This window comes from Bidens hawaiensis, unplaced genomic scaffold (assembly GCF_021521415.1).
Source record: "Bidens hawaiensis isolate Kalapana, Puna unplaced genomic scaffold, B.hawaiensis_p1.1 tig00076919_1, whole genome shotgun sequence".
NCBI lineage: Eukaryota > Viridiplantae > Streptophyta > Magnoliopsida > Asterales > Asteraceae > Bidens > Bidens hawaiensis.
Window position 1 is genome coordinate 1 of NW_027503257.1, and position 12,275 is coordinate 12,275.

Sequence of the window (12,275 nt, forward strand, 5' to 3'; positions counted from 1 at the left end):
AACCAACCTACAAATATCAACTATACAAGAAGAAAAAACTCCTGTTTATTATTGAATGGTTGCAAGTAACAAACTAATTTATGATATTAAAGAGTCCCTAAGAGTTTTAACACTCATTGCATCTATCACGTTAAGACTACAAGTTTAACCCATCACAACAATGCGTCTAGGGTGTTCATCAGATCAGATAACGAATTAATCAGTTTATTCGGTTTGAATTGTTCGGATTTGAAATTTTTAGGACCCTATCTGAATTCCAATCCGATCCGAATTAAGGCATTCCAATCCGATCCGAAATGATTTTGGATGGATTCGGATAATCCGAATTACCCGAGATAAACCGTATAACAAACATTAAAAAACAAACGTTTAATTAAATAAAAATACAAAACCGAAAAATTAAATAAAACATACACAAGAAAAGTCAAACTTCAAACAAATGTCGAAATAAATCTATGATCCATCATAATCAAAAAATTAAAACAAATACGAATAAAGCCAAACTTCAAAATAATTAAATCACATATTATTTATTCGAATATTTCAGATATCCGAATAACCCGAACTATCTGAATTGTTTTGGAATCCCTATCCGACCGAATTCAAATTAGTTATTAGGATATCTGAATAAGAATTCGAATAAGATTATTCAGGTTCCGGTTCGAATTTTCTTTTTTCTTATTTTGGATTTTCTTGAACACCCAAAAACGCGCACTACTCTTTTCCGTCTAATGATAACATGTTTTATTCTTTGAAGTCCTAAGTTTGAAGAAATAACCTTGAGGTTATAGGATAAACATCAGTATTGGATGGCGGTGCTTGTAGATATCCACAACATAGATAGTTTAGGGTATGTGCATAGGATGTTAAGTTATAACAATGTTTCTTGTAAAGATAAACCATGACTCTATCTCCCATCTCATGTATGCATAGGATGTTAAGATATAACAATGTTTGATGAGACGTGATGTCGTCCCTTGAGAAGATGATAAACACATAGTCGTATCTATCATCTCCAAACGATATCGCAACAGCCAATGGAAAGCCAGTCAAACCAACCTACAAATATCAACTATACAAGAAGAAAAAACTCCTGTTTATTATTGAATGGTTGCAAGTAACAAACTAATTTATGATATTAAAGAGTCCCTAAGAGTTTTAACACTCATTGCATCTAACACGTTAAGACTACAAGTTTAACCCATCACAACAATGCGTCTAGGGGTGTTCATCAGATCAGATAACGAATTAATCAGTTTATTCGGTTTGAATTGTTCGGATTTGAAATTTTTAGGACCCTATCTGAATTCCAATCCGATCCGAATTAAGGCATTCCAATCCGATCCGAAATGATTTTGGATGGATTCGGATAATCCGAATTACCCGAGATAAACCGTATAACAAACATTAAAAAACAAACGTTTAATTAAATAAAAATACAAAACCGAAAAATTAAATAAAACATACACAAGAAAAGTCAAACTTCAAACAAATGTCGAAATAAATCTATGATCCATCATAATCAAAAAATTAAAACAAATACGAATAAAGCCAAACTTCAAAATAATTAAATCACATATTATTTATTCGAATATTTCAGATATCCGAATAACCCGAACTATCTGAATTGTTTTGGAATCCCTATCCGACCGAATTCGAATTAGTTATTAGGATATCTGAATAAGAATTCGAATAAGATTATTCAGGTTCCGGTTCGAATTTTCTTTTTTCTTTTTCTGGATTTTCTTGAACACCCAAAAACGCGCACTACTCTTTTCCGTCTAATGATAACATGTTTTATTCTTTGAAGTCCTAAGTTTGAAGAAATAACCTTGAGGTTATAGGATAAACATCAGTATTGGATGGCGGTGCTTGTAGATATCCACAACATAGATAGTTTAGGGTATGTGCATAGGATGTTAAGTTATAACAATGTTTCTTGTAAAGATAAACCATGACTCTATCTCCCATCTCATATATGCATAGGATGTTAAGATATAACAATGTTTGATGAGACGTGATGTCGTCCCTTGAGAAGATGATAAACACATAGTCGTATCTATCATCTCCAAACGATATCGCAACAGCCAATGGAAAGCCAGTCAAACCAACCTACAAATATCAACTATACAAGAAGAAAAAACTCCTGTTTATTATTGAATGGTTGCAAGTAACAAACTAATTTATGATATTAAAGAGTCCCTAAGAGTTTTAACACTCATTGCATCTAACACGTTAAGACTACAAGTTTAACCCATCACAACAATGCGTCTAGGGGTGTTCATCAGATCAGATAACGAATTAATCAGTTTATTCGGTTTGAATTGTTCGGATTTGAAATTTTTAGGACCCTATCTGAATTCCAATCCGATCCGAATTAAGGCATTCCAATCCGATCCGAAATGATTTTGGATGGATTCGGATAATCCGAATTACCCGAGATAAACCGTATAACAAACATTAAAAAACAAACGTTTAATTAAATAAAAATACAAAACCGAAAAATTAAATAAAACATACACAAGAAAAGTCAAACTTCAAACAAATGTCGAAATAAATCTATGATCCATCATAATCAAAAAATTAAAACAAATACGAATAAAGTCAAACTTCAAAATAATTAAATCACATATTATTTATTCGAATATTTCAGATATCCGAATAACCCGAACTATCTGAATTGTTTTGGAATCCCTATCCGACCGAATTCGAATTAGTTATTAGGATATCTGAATAAGAATTCGAATAAGATTATTCAGGTTCCGGTTCGAATTTTCTTTTTTCTTTTTTTGGATTTTCTTGAACACCCAAAAACGCGCACTACTCTTTTCCGTCTAATGATAACATGTTTTATTCTTTGAAGTCCTAAGTTTGAAGAAATAACTTGGAGGTCCCCATGAATTTCTTGACATTGAAAGTAACACCCAACAGAACAGAATTCAACACATTCTTTCTTTCTTTCTTTCTTGTTCCTCCACCACCCAACACTCCCTTCTCTAGGGTTCCACTATAAAACCCATTTTCATTCCGTTTCAATCCGATCAAACAAACAAGCAACACACAATCCCTAAACCAAACCCTTACAAGATTCTTGATCTTACCAGCAAGAACCAAGATTTTGATTTGGGTATTTTTTATTTTGTGAAAAGTTTCATTTTTGTTTGTGTTTTCAATTTGGGTATTTCTAATATGCCTTATTTGGAGTAAAAGATTTCAACTTTAAAACAAATTCAAGATTTTCTTGATTTGGGTATTTTTTGCTTTCTGTTTTTGGTTTATTCAATTTGGGTATTTGTTATTTGTCTTGATTTTGAGTAAAAGATTTGAACTTTAGAACAAATTCAAGATTTTCTTGATTTCTTGATACTAGGTTGATTATGGCAAAAGTGTTTAACTTTGTGGTTGGATTTGGTGTGAGAAATGTGGGATGGTAGAAGGGTTGATGAATCTGCTTTCTGTGTGCTGGAAGAAGCCAGTTGTTAAGGGTGACAGTAGCCAACCCACTGCTGCTGCTGCTGCTAGTGTTAATGGTTACAATGGCGAAGGCGGTGACTTTGAAAAAGACGGCTTGTTGTGGTATCGAGATATTGGCAAGTACGGTGGCGGTGAGTACTCCATGGCTGTTGTTCAGGCCAACCAGGTGCTTGAAGACCAGAGCCAGATTGAGTCTGGTTCTTTTGGGACATTTGTTGGGGTCTATGATGGTCATGGAGGGCCTGATGTCGCCTGATACGTTTGCGATAACTTGTTCAGGAATTTCCAAGGTTTGTTCTACTTTATGTAGTATTGTAGTTTATTAAAATAAGGGGACAAGAAAATTTAATCTGTTATTTGAAAACTGTGTTGTTGTAGCTACTATGCAATTGATTGTGCATAAACTAGAGACTTTAATATTTTACAAATTAGGTGGTTAGTATACAAAATGTGCATACGAGCGCCTTCCAAATGCACGTAGTTAAGCAAATTGGTTTCTTTTAGAGTATATAATAGATTTCAGAAAGCGTTACTGATGAGCTAAACTCAGAAAGTCGATTTAAGTATGGACAATTTGTGATTCATTGAACTCAAAGTGAGTTCAGTTTTATTCCAAAATACGGTTTGAAAGTGTGCTTTTTGGTAGTTTGATGCTATGAGCTTTGCTTTTTTTTTTTTACTAAAAACGTTGAATATTTCAAATAACTCTGTTCCAAGTAAATTCAGAAATCTTTGGATTTACTTATTTATTTATTTATTTATATATAAGTAATCGCTACGAAAGAATGATTTTAATTTAAAAATATGGATACTTGGTAGCAGCTAAAACTTGTTAAAGTGTGTAGAAGAATTTCTTTCTCAAGTTCTACATTAATTAAACATTCATGATGTCACAGGTTGCGTGACAACTGACATACCACAAGCTTAGTTCGAGTACACAGAAAAAGAACATTTTTTTATATGTATATTTTCTAAGTGGTGGGATCTAAACAAAATGGATGGGTTTCAGGTTAACGGGTGAAAATCACCTCGGGTCAAAATGTGTACTTTCATGTGCAGACCGTATCGGGTCAGGTTGACCGGTCAAAATTTCTTTCTAGTTTTTTAAATTTTGTAAATATTAAATGTTTTAAACATTATTGTTAAAAGTATTTTACTAAATTAGTAATATATAACTTCTTTCTAAATCAACTGGTTCAGGGTGTTGTACTCATTTCAATACGCAACAAGCGACTTTTGACTTGTTTAAACTTTAACCAGTTCAAAGCGTTTCATCTTTTGCTAAGTTTGACCTGCTACAAAATAAATTGCAACCCGACTTGACCCGTTTCACTACTAACAGGTTGAAAATGTGCCTAGGGTTTGAGAATAATAAAATAAAGATTCTTATGTGATTGTTCTTAGGTTTGGTGTTTATGCAGTAACATCAGCCGAGGATGACGGTGTGGTGACCCCAGAGACCATAAAAGGGCATTTCTTCACACAGAGAATGGATTCACTGCTCGTGTATCCCAGTTATTTAATGCGCGCCCCAGCATTGCAACCGTTGGATCATGCTGCTTAGTTGGAGTAATATATCAGCAAACTCTTTTTATCGCAAATCTTGGTGATTCCCGTGCTGTTCTTGGTAAAAAGGTTGGTAACACGGGTGGTATGGCGGCCATACAGCTGTCATCGGAGCATAATGCAAATCTTGAGGAGGTTAGACACGAATTAAAAAATCTACACCCGCATGATTCCTCAATCGTTGCCTTGAAGTATGGAGTTTGGCGGGTCAAAGGCATTATTCAGGTTATTCACATTTTTATATTGTAATGAGAAAACGGATATAGTTTTTGTGTGAGGAGGATTAATTGTATGTATACAGGTTTCAAGATCCATTGGAGATGTTTATATGAAACATTCAGAGTACAATAATGATCAAATAGCACAAAAGTTTCGACTTCCTGTGGCAACGGATATGCCTATTTTATCTGCTACTCCATCGATACTTACACATGATATCCACCCGAATGATTCTTTTCTTATATTTGCTTCTGATGGTTTATGGGAACACCTGAGCAACGATGAAGCTGTGGAGATCGTTCACAATAATCCACGAGCTGTAAGATTCTCGTCCTTTTTACAACTTGTGAATATTAGGGGTGTCAACGGGCCAAGCCCGAGCTCGGAGCGTTTTGACTAATGAAAGCTCGATCTCGGTTTGTTTCGAGCTTTTTTTTCTAAAGCTCACGCTCGGCTCGTCAGTTGTTTTTCACGCTCGGTCTCGACTCTTTTATCATATATTAATTAATTTACATACATTTTTTTTATCATTTTATATATTTTGAGAAAAAACCTTAAAGCGGCTCGAGCTAGTGTAAGATGAGCCAAAGCTCGGCTCGAGCTAGGCTATGCAGTAATGAATGTTATACATAGAAGTCCAAAAGAGGTAAAACTTATAAATACACAAAGCTCGTTAAGGAAACGAGCTTCCCATACAAGGCTCAAGCTCGGGCTTGATAGCTAAACAAGCATTATTTGAGGCTCAGGCCGACTCTGGTACGGGCTCAAAAAAGCTCGGCTTGTTTGCACCCTTAGTTGTGAATTGTGATTGTACTTTAGAAATAAGTTATAATGGTGATAACATTATCATAATAATGTTTCAGGGGATAGCAAAGAGGCTAGTGAAAGCTACTCTGCAGGAAGCAGCGAAGAAACGAGAAATGAGGTATTCTGATTTGAAGAAGATCGATAAGCGAGTGCGACGCCACTTCCATGATGACATAACTGTAATTGTGTTGTATTTAAACTACGATCAAATATGTAAAGGAGGCACCGGCAGTCCTAGTGTCTCTCTTCGAAGCGCGTTGGAACACTAAATCAGGTTCAGATGTACTACTACTACCACTAGGTTCTCTATTCTATAGATATAGAGTTCGATTTTATCATTAAATTAAATGAAGCGGATGAGGTCATAAAACCGAAAACAAAACATGGGATATGTTGTTGAATCTTTGTAATATCTTATCATAACCATTCATATAACTTTTTTTATTTTTTTCCCTCCTTTCATATTGTTGTATTTTAAGCGTTAGGACTTGTAGTTTAGAATAATCTTAAGTTGGTTAAAGGTAGTGTGTAATAAGAATTTTTGTTTAGTAATTTTATACCCGCACCGTACATTTTTAGTATCGTAATTATCCAACTCAATATGTGTCATGTCGCAAAACGCCTGTGATGCAACACATTTGGAGTCATGCTTAACGGAGTTTTGAAAATGTTTTGGTAGAGAAATAATATCACTTTACTTGCCTGCTGGTAATGTTTTTTTTTTTTTTGTTATTTTAGAATAACCAGAAATTTCGTTTTGATCAAACAGATAATGTTTTTTTGTTATTTTAGAATAACCAGAAAAATAAAAGTTGATGAAAAATTTTCATTTGTTCTGTTGGGCCTGGACTTTTGTTGGGCCTTGATGAATAGGTAGGTATCTTTAATTATATATTTATACGAGAAATTAGTTGATTTATAACTGTTGCTTTGACATCAAGAACATGTGTCCTAACGGTGGTATCAAGATGCATAAAATGGTGTTGCTGATATTGATAACTCGAGTATCATAGCGGACAATTAATTGCGAAAAATAACAAGTACGATTGTGTAACTATTGCTTTGATAACTAAACGTGTACTTAATTTGTAAAGGTTAACAAAGGATCATAGGTCATAAGTTAATATTAATATCATCTCTCTCTCCCATATGGCAGATACGATTTGTTTCTATTATGCTAGTACCAAGAACCCACATTCTATCAATACCTCTGTTATACTGATCGAATTCAACGAACTTTGTGATTCCCAAACAACTTTAATCCTAGCTAGAGGCTTTGGCCCCTTGGACTTTACCAAGGTGACCCTGCTAACTAGGCATGAGATCTTTTTTCTGAATACCTGTAGTCGTACCGATTTAGCCTGCTTACTACGGGTATCGGTACCAAGATTTTTGGATTTTGGTATTCGGTACAAACGGTTACCGGTATAGGTATGAGTATTTCGTACTCGTTTGGAATATGTACAGGTTTATTGGGAAACTAGTTTGATTCTTCCGTGTTACGGGAGTTTATTTAAAGTTTTGTTTTTAATCGTTTTGCTATTTTATGATAATTATTTTATTTTTTAACGTAGTTTTGTTTTAATTTAATACATATATATTAGTTTGTTATTATATTTTTTAACGTTTGGGTTTTATCAGTTGAGATGTTTAGGTTTTTTAGACTTTAACGAACAAACATAAACGAACACGAGCATGTTGATTTTTTTTAATGTACAAACATGAACACAAATATTTGTCTAATGAAAAAAGAGGCGTTGATTTAGTTGACGATGATGGGTAGTATTGGAATTTAACCGACGATGGAGATGATAGACCAGCAACGAAGAACATGTAAAGCAAATAAATTAAATTAAGGTTTGACAATGAAAGTGTTTATCAATAAATGAGATCTTATAACCCATTTGAGGGCTATTAGAGGTTGGTAAGACACATGGCCTGTGAAAATTATTCTTTAATAATTAAGGGGTTATTTCACAAATAAATGAGATGTTATAACATGTTTAAGGGTTATCTGGGTTTGGTGAGACCCATGACTCGTGAAAATTATTGTTTGTTTATGAAATAGTTTTACAATTAAATGAGATGTTATAACCCATTTAGAGACTATCCGGGTTTGGTGAGACGCATACCCGCGAATTCGGGTCAAATGTATGAGAAGCCTCAATTTATAAATCAAGCAATCTGGTGGCTCTAGAGAATGGAGAAAACAACCTGAGAGCGACACATAGATTTTATGGTAAGCAATTATATAGATAGTTAGATATCCATATTTTATATCTAATAAGATCTGATTTACCTCATCGAGCTTTTTGTTTAGGGTTTACTTCATCGAAACATATGCTTTACCTCCCTCTCCATCATCGTTTTGGTATTATCTTTTGGTTTGGTTGTCGTATTAGTAGTGCCGGTACCCGTACCAATTTAGCCAATTTGGTACCCTCTATGTACCTATACTCAGACTGATTTAACTAATTTGTTATACGCATCGGTGCTGGTACCAAAATCATTGGAGATTTGGGGAAACAAACAAAGCGGTACAAAAGCGGGTACCGTACCGAAATACCCGTACTGTACCAATAAATTCGGTACGATAGTCGATGCTCATTTTTATTGATTTTCAGTATGAGTACAATCGGGTATGCGTATGGGTTCGAATACGAATACTGTACATATCTCATCCCCACTGCTAACCAAGGGCGCTACCCCGAACACTACCGTTTAGGGAGTTTCGACCAGTTAGACAATCCCATATAATAGGATGAGAAACTTGAACAGTGTTGATTAAGTGTGGCGCGTCTCCTAACTTGTATTAATGAATATCCTATTTTATCATTTGGTCATCCAAATATCCAAAACGTGCGAATAACAGTAAAATCATCAACAATTGTTGAGTTAATAGTACTATATGTAGGAGAATACTTAATTTTGGAGAAGCAATATTTGCCTATATATAAGAGGAATAAGTTTAATTCATGCATTATGATATACAAATAAGCCATTTCATTATCATAGAACACTATTTTCATAAACTCACACACTTCACCTATAAAACCTCAATGTTACAAGGTTGTAAAAGTGTAGAAAACATGAACACGTACAAATTAATGTATTGTAGCCATAATAGAAATTTATTTAAGTAGTTCCTCAATAAAAAAAAACTCACTTGTAACAAGTTTTTAAAGTTAGTGATGCCTGTTCTATATCACAACAATATATATGACTACTTAGAGCTTACAAACTTGTAAAGTGAGCAATTATATAATCAACATTTACAACATATGTATATATAGAAGTAGTTGATAATGATAAAAACAAGAAATCGATTACATATATATGGATGGATGGTTATTACTTATTTTAGAGGAAATAGAAAAGTCTAGATTTGGGCAGGGGCATAATAGTAAATGGCAATGATGGGACCAAAAACAAAACATGCAACATGCCTTTTGTTTTTTAAAGTGACTACTACTGCAACCCAACTAGAATCTTTTACCACTGACACTCGATTCATAAATGTCGTCTAAAATTATACACTTTTCTTCTTCAATGGACTCATTCCTCCAATTTATATATTAATAATAAACTTCTTAAGTTTTAAGAGAGCTAGACTAGAGGGACTTTAGTTAGAAAGATACAAAAGTATAGGTGTTAAAAGGAAAACTACACCTTTAAATGAGAGATTCCTATATTAATTTCCTTCCTCTCACAAAAACTTCATATATATTCATCAAACAACACAACAAAATTATATATTATCAACTTCAGCCTAGCTTCAAGGTTTATATTATTGTTCGTCTTTTCATTGTTTCTTTGATTCATAACTTGTTTTCTTGATCGTACAATAACCGGATATATGTTACTGGCATTTGAATGAGCAGGATCTTACTGGGTACGCTTGTTTGTTTGTTTACTGACATTTGAATCATCCACAATTCGGATTGATTAGATGATGGCGTTAAATTCGGATCCCCAACGAAGAAGAAAGAAGAAGAAAATCCAAACGCAATCAACGGATCAGATTATCCCATCATGGAAATCCGAAGCTCAACAACAAGTATACAACTCCAAGCTATTACAAGCCCTCCGCCACCTCCGACTCACCTCCACCCCTTCAACCGTTCGTGAGACGGCTGACCGAGTCCTTGCGGTAACAGCCAAAGGACGAACTAGATGGAGCCGAGCCATACTCAAAAACAAACTCAAGATTAAGTTTAGGAAGAACAATAAAAGGCAGAGAGCCTCGGCTGCAGGAAACAGTCGAATAAAAAAGCCGAGGCTCAATGTTTTGAGGCTGAAGGCCAAAAATTTACCCGCGGTGCAAAGAAAAACACGCGTGCTGGGACGGCTAGTTCCTGGCTGCCGAAAGCAGCCGTTGCCGGTTGTGTTGGAAGAAGCCACGGATTATATAGCCGCACTTGAGATGCAAGTTAAAGCCATGGCTGCTCTTGCAGACATTCTCTCAGCCGCCTCCACTTCGCAGCAGCAGCCGAGCTTGTGATATTCTTAGGCACTTTCTTTTCTTTTTTTCCCCTTCTATATGTTCGGCATTGTGTAATTAAATTCATTCTCTTTTCTTTTATTTTTACTATTTTGTGTTACACCCACCAAGGTAAAAATCGTCCATTGCCATGGTTCTTTCTTTATAGGGGAAATGACCAAAGTGTCTATTCTCAAATTCATTTGATCCGCTTGCTTAATAATCATCACCGGGGTTTTCAACTAACGAGATCACAATGTCGAGACACCCGGATATTTTGAAAAAAAAAACATGTTGAACTGACGGGATCTTTTAGGTGTCTTGACAGGATTCATTAGGCGTTCTAACGAGGTTATCTTTGTCTTCAGACGAGATTTTTTTAGCTTCTGACTGTGTTTCTTTGTCTTCCGGCAAGATTTTTTCGTCTTCTGATGAGATAAACTTTTGTCTTCCGCCGACAATTTCTGACAAATGACAGAATCCTGTTGATTGAAAATACTTTAAGGTGATGATTATTAAGTAGACATGTCGACTGGATTTGAGGCGGGGCATTTAAAAAAAACTAGTTGAATTGATATTTTGTTTATTTGACGGGTAAATGAATATTTGATCATTTCTGAAGAAACACTAACCGGACCCCGGACAGATTACTGGTAACCTGGGGGTTAGATAGATGTTTCCCACGAGGGGTTAGACCCTTTGAAGATGGTTCTTCTGATAACCTGCAAAACAGACACCGTGAGCTCGTCACTGAGAAGGGGGGGGGGGGTTCCTCATTGTGACCACCCTCCGGCGTGAGAATCAGACTAGATTGCTCTTTAAATATAAAAGTATATTAAGAGATTGCTAGAGCAGATATCAGGTATAATATGATGATAATGTAATAAGATATGATGATCCTAGATGGTCATACCATTTGTGGTATTTATAGCCGAAGGTAGGTTTCCAGGGAGGTATGGCCGGCTGCAACAGTGTTCCTGTTCCACCAACAGTAGCCTACGCACGTGCCCTGCTGGTAGTTGGTGGGTAGGTAGCGGCTGATAGAGACCAGGCCTGCTGTATACTATTCCTTTTCCACCAACTGCCGGCTACGCACGTGGTATGACAAGAGTTGGTGAGTAGGCAGCGGCTAATAGTGACATACAGTGTAGGAGCATGCTGCTCGCCATACTGTTGTCCATAAGCTGTCGTATCTTTAGTCAGATCTTTTTTGTGACATCTGACCCGATCCGACCCGACCCAGGTACCCGTTTCTCTGACCCGATCTCTTTCTTTTATGATTTAATATTTATTTATACTTATATTTTACTTTAAATAATAATATATTTTCCTTCCCGCCTCTTTCTCTCTCTTTCTTTCCGCCGTCCCGTCCCTCTTCTCTCTTTCCGCCTTCTTTTCCCTCTTGTCGCCGTCCCGCCCTTACGCCTTGTTTCCCTCTTTTTCTTCTAACTCTTTGCTTGTCCTTTGGTTCTTCCCGCCTAAGGTTGTCTGCGCAGCTCCACGCGCCAGACTCCTTACAAGGAAGCCTGCGTGAAGACCATCTGTTCCAGCGATACGCGAGACGAACTCTTCTCGCAGCGCGCTAAGAATTGTAATTCTTCTCGCAGCGCGCGAAGAACGGTAGTTCTTCCCGCGACGCGCTAAGGATTTGTCAGCGCGCTAAGAATCGTAGTTCATTCCTCGACGCGCGAAGAATTATAGTCCTTCCCGCGGCGCGCTAGGAATTATA

General features: G+C 35.9%; 1 protein-coding gene and 1 pseudogene across 2 annotated transcripts; both read left to right on the forward strand.

Moving 5' to 3' along the window:
* The first annotated feature begins 2,841 nt into the window (after window positions 1-2,841).
* Window positions 2,842-6,442, forward strand: LOC143606740 (putative protein phosphatase 2C 42; annotated as a pseudogene). Its single transcript, XR_013148808.1, has 4 exons — window positions 2,842-3,764; window positions 4,896-5,265; window positions 5,342-5,578; window positions 6,123-6,442. The product of XR_013148808.1 is annotated as a putative protein phosphatase 2C 42 (transcript).
* Window positions 6,443-9,772: 3,330 nt separating this feature from the next.
* On the forward strand, window positions 9,773-10,654 carry LOC143606739 (transcription factor bHLH147-like). Its single transcript, XM_077082408.1, has 2 exons — window positions 9,773-9,846; window positions 10,016-10,654. The coding sequence occupies exon 2, from the start codon at window positions 10,016-10,018 to the stop codon at window positions 10,565-10,567; it is 552 nt and encodes a 183-aa protein (XP_076938523.1). The 5' UTR covers window positions 9,773-9,846; the 3' UTR covers window positions 10,568-10,654.
* The last annotated feature ends 1,621 nt before the right edge of the window (window positions 10,655-12,275 follow it).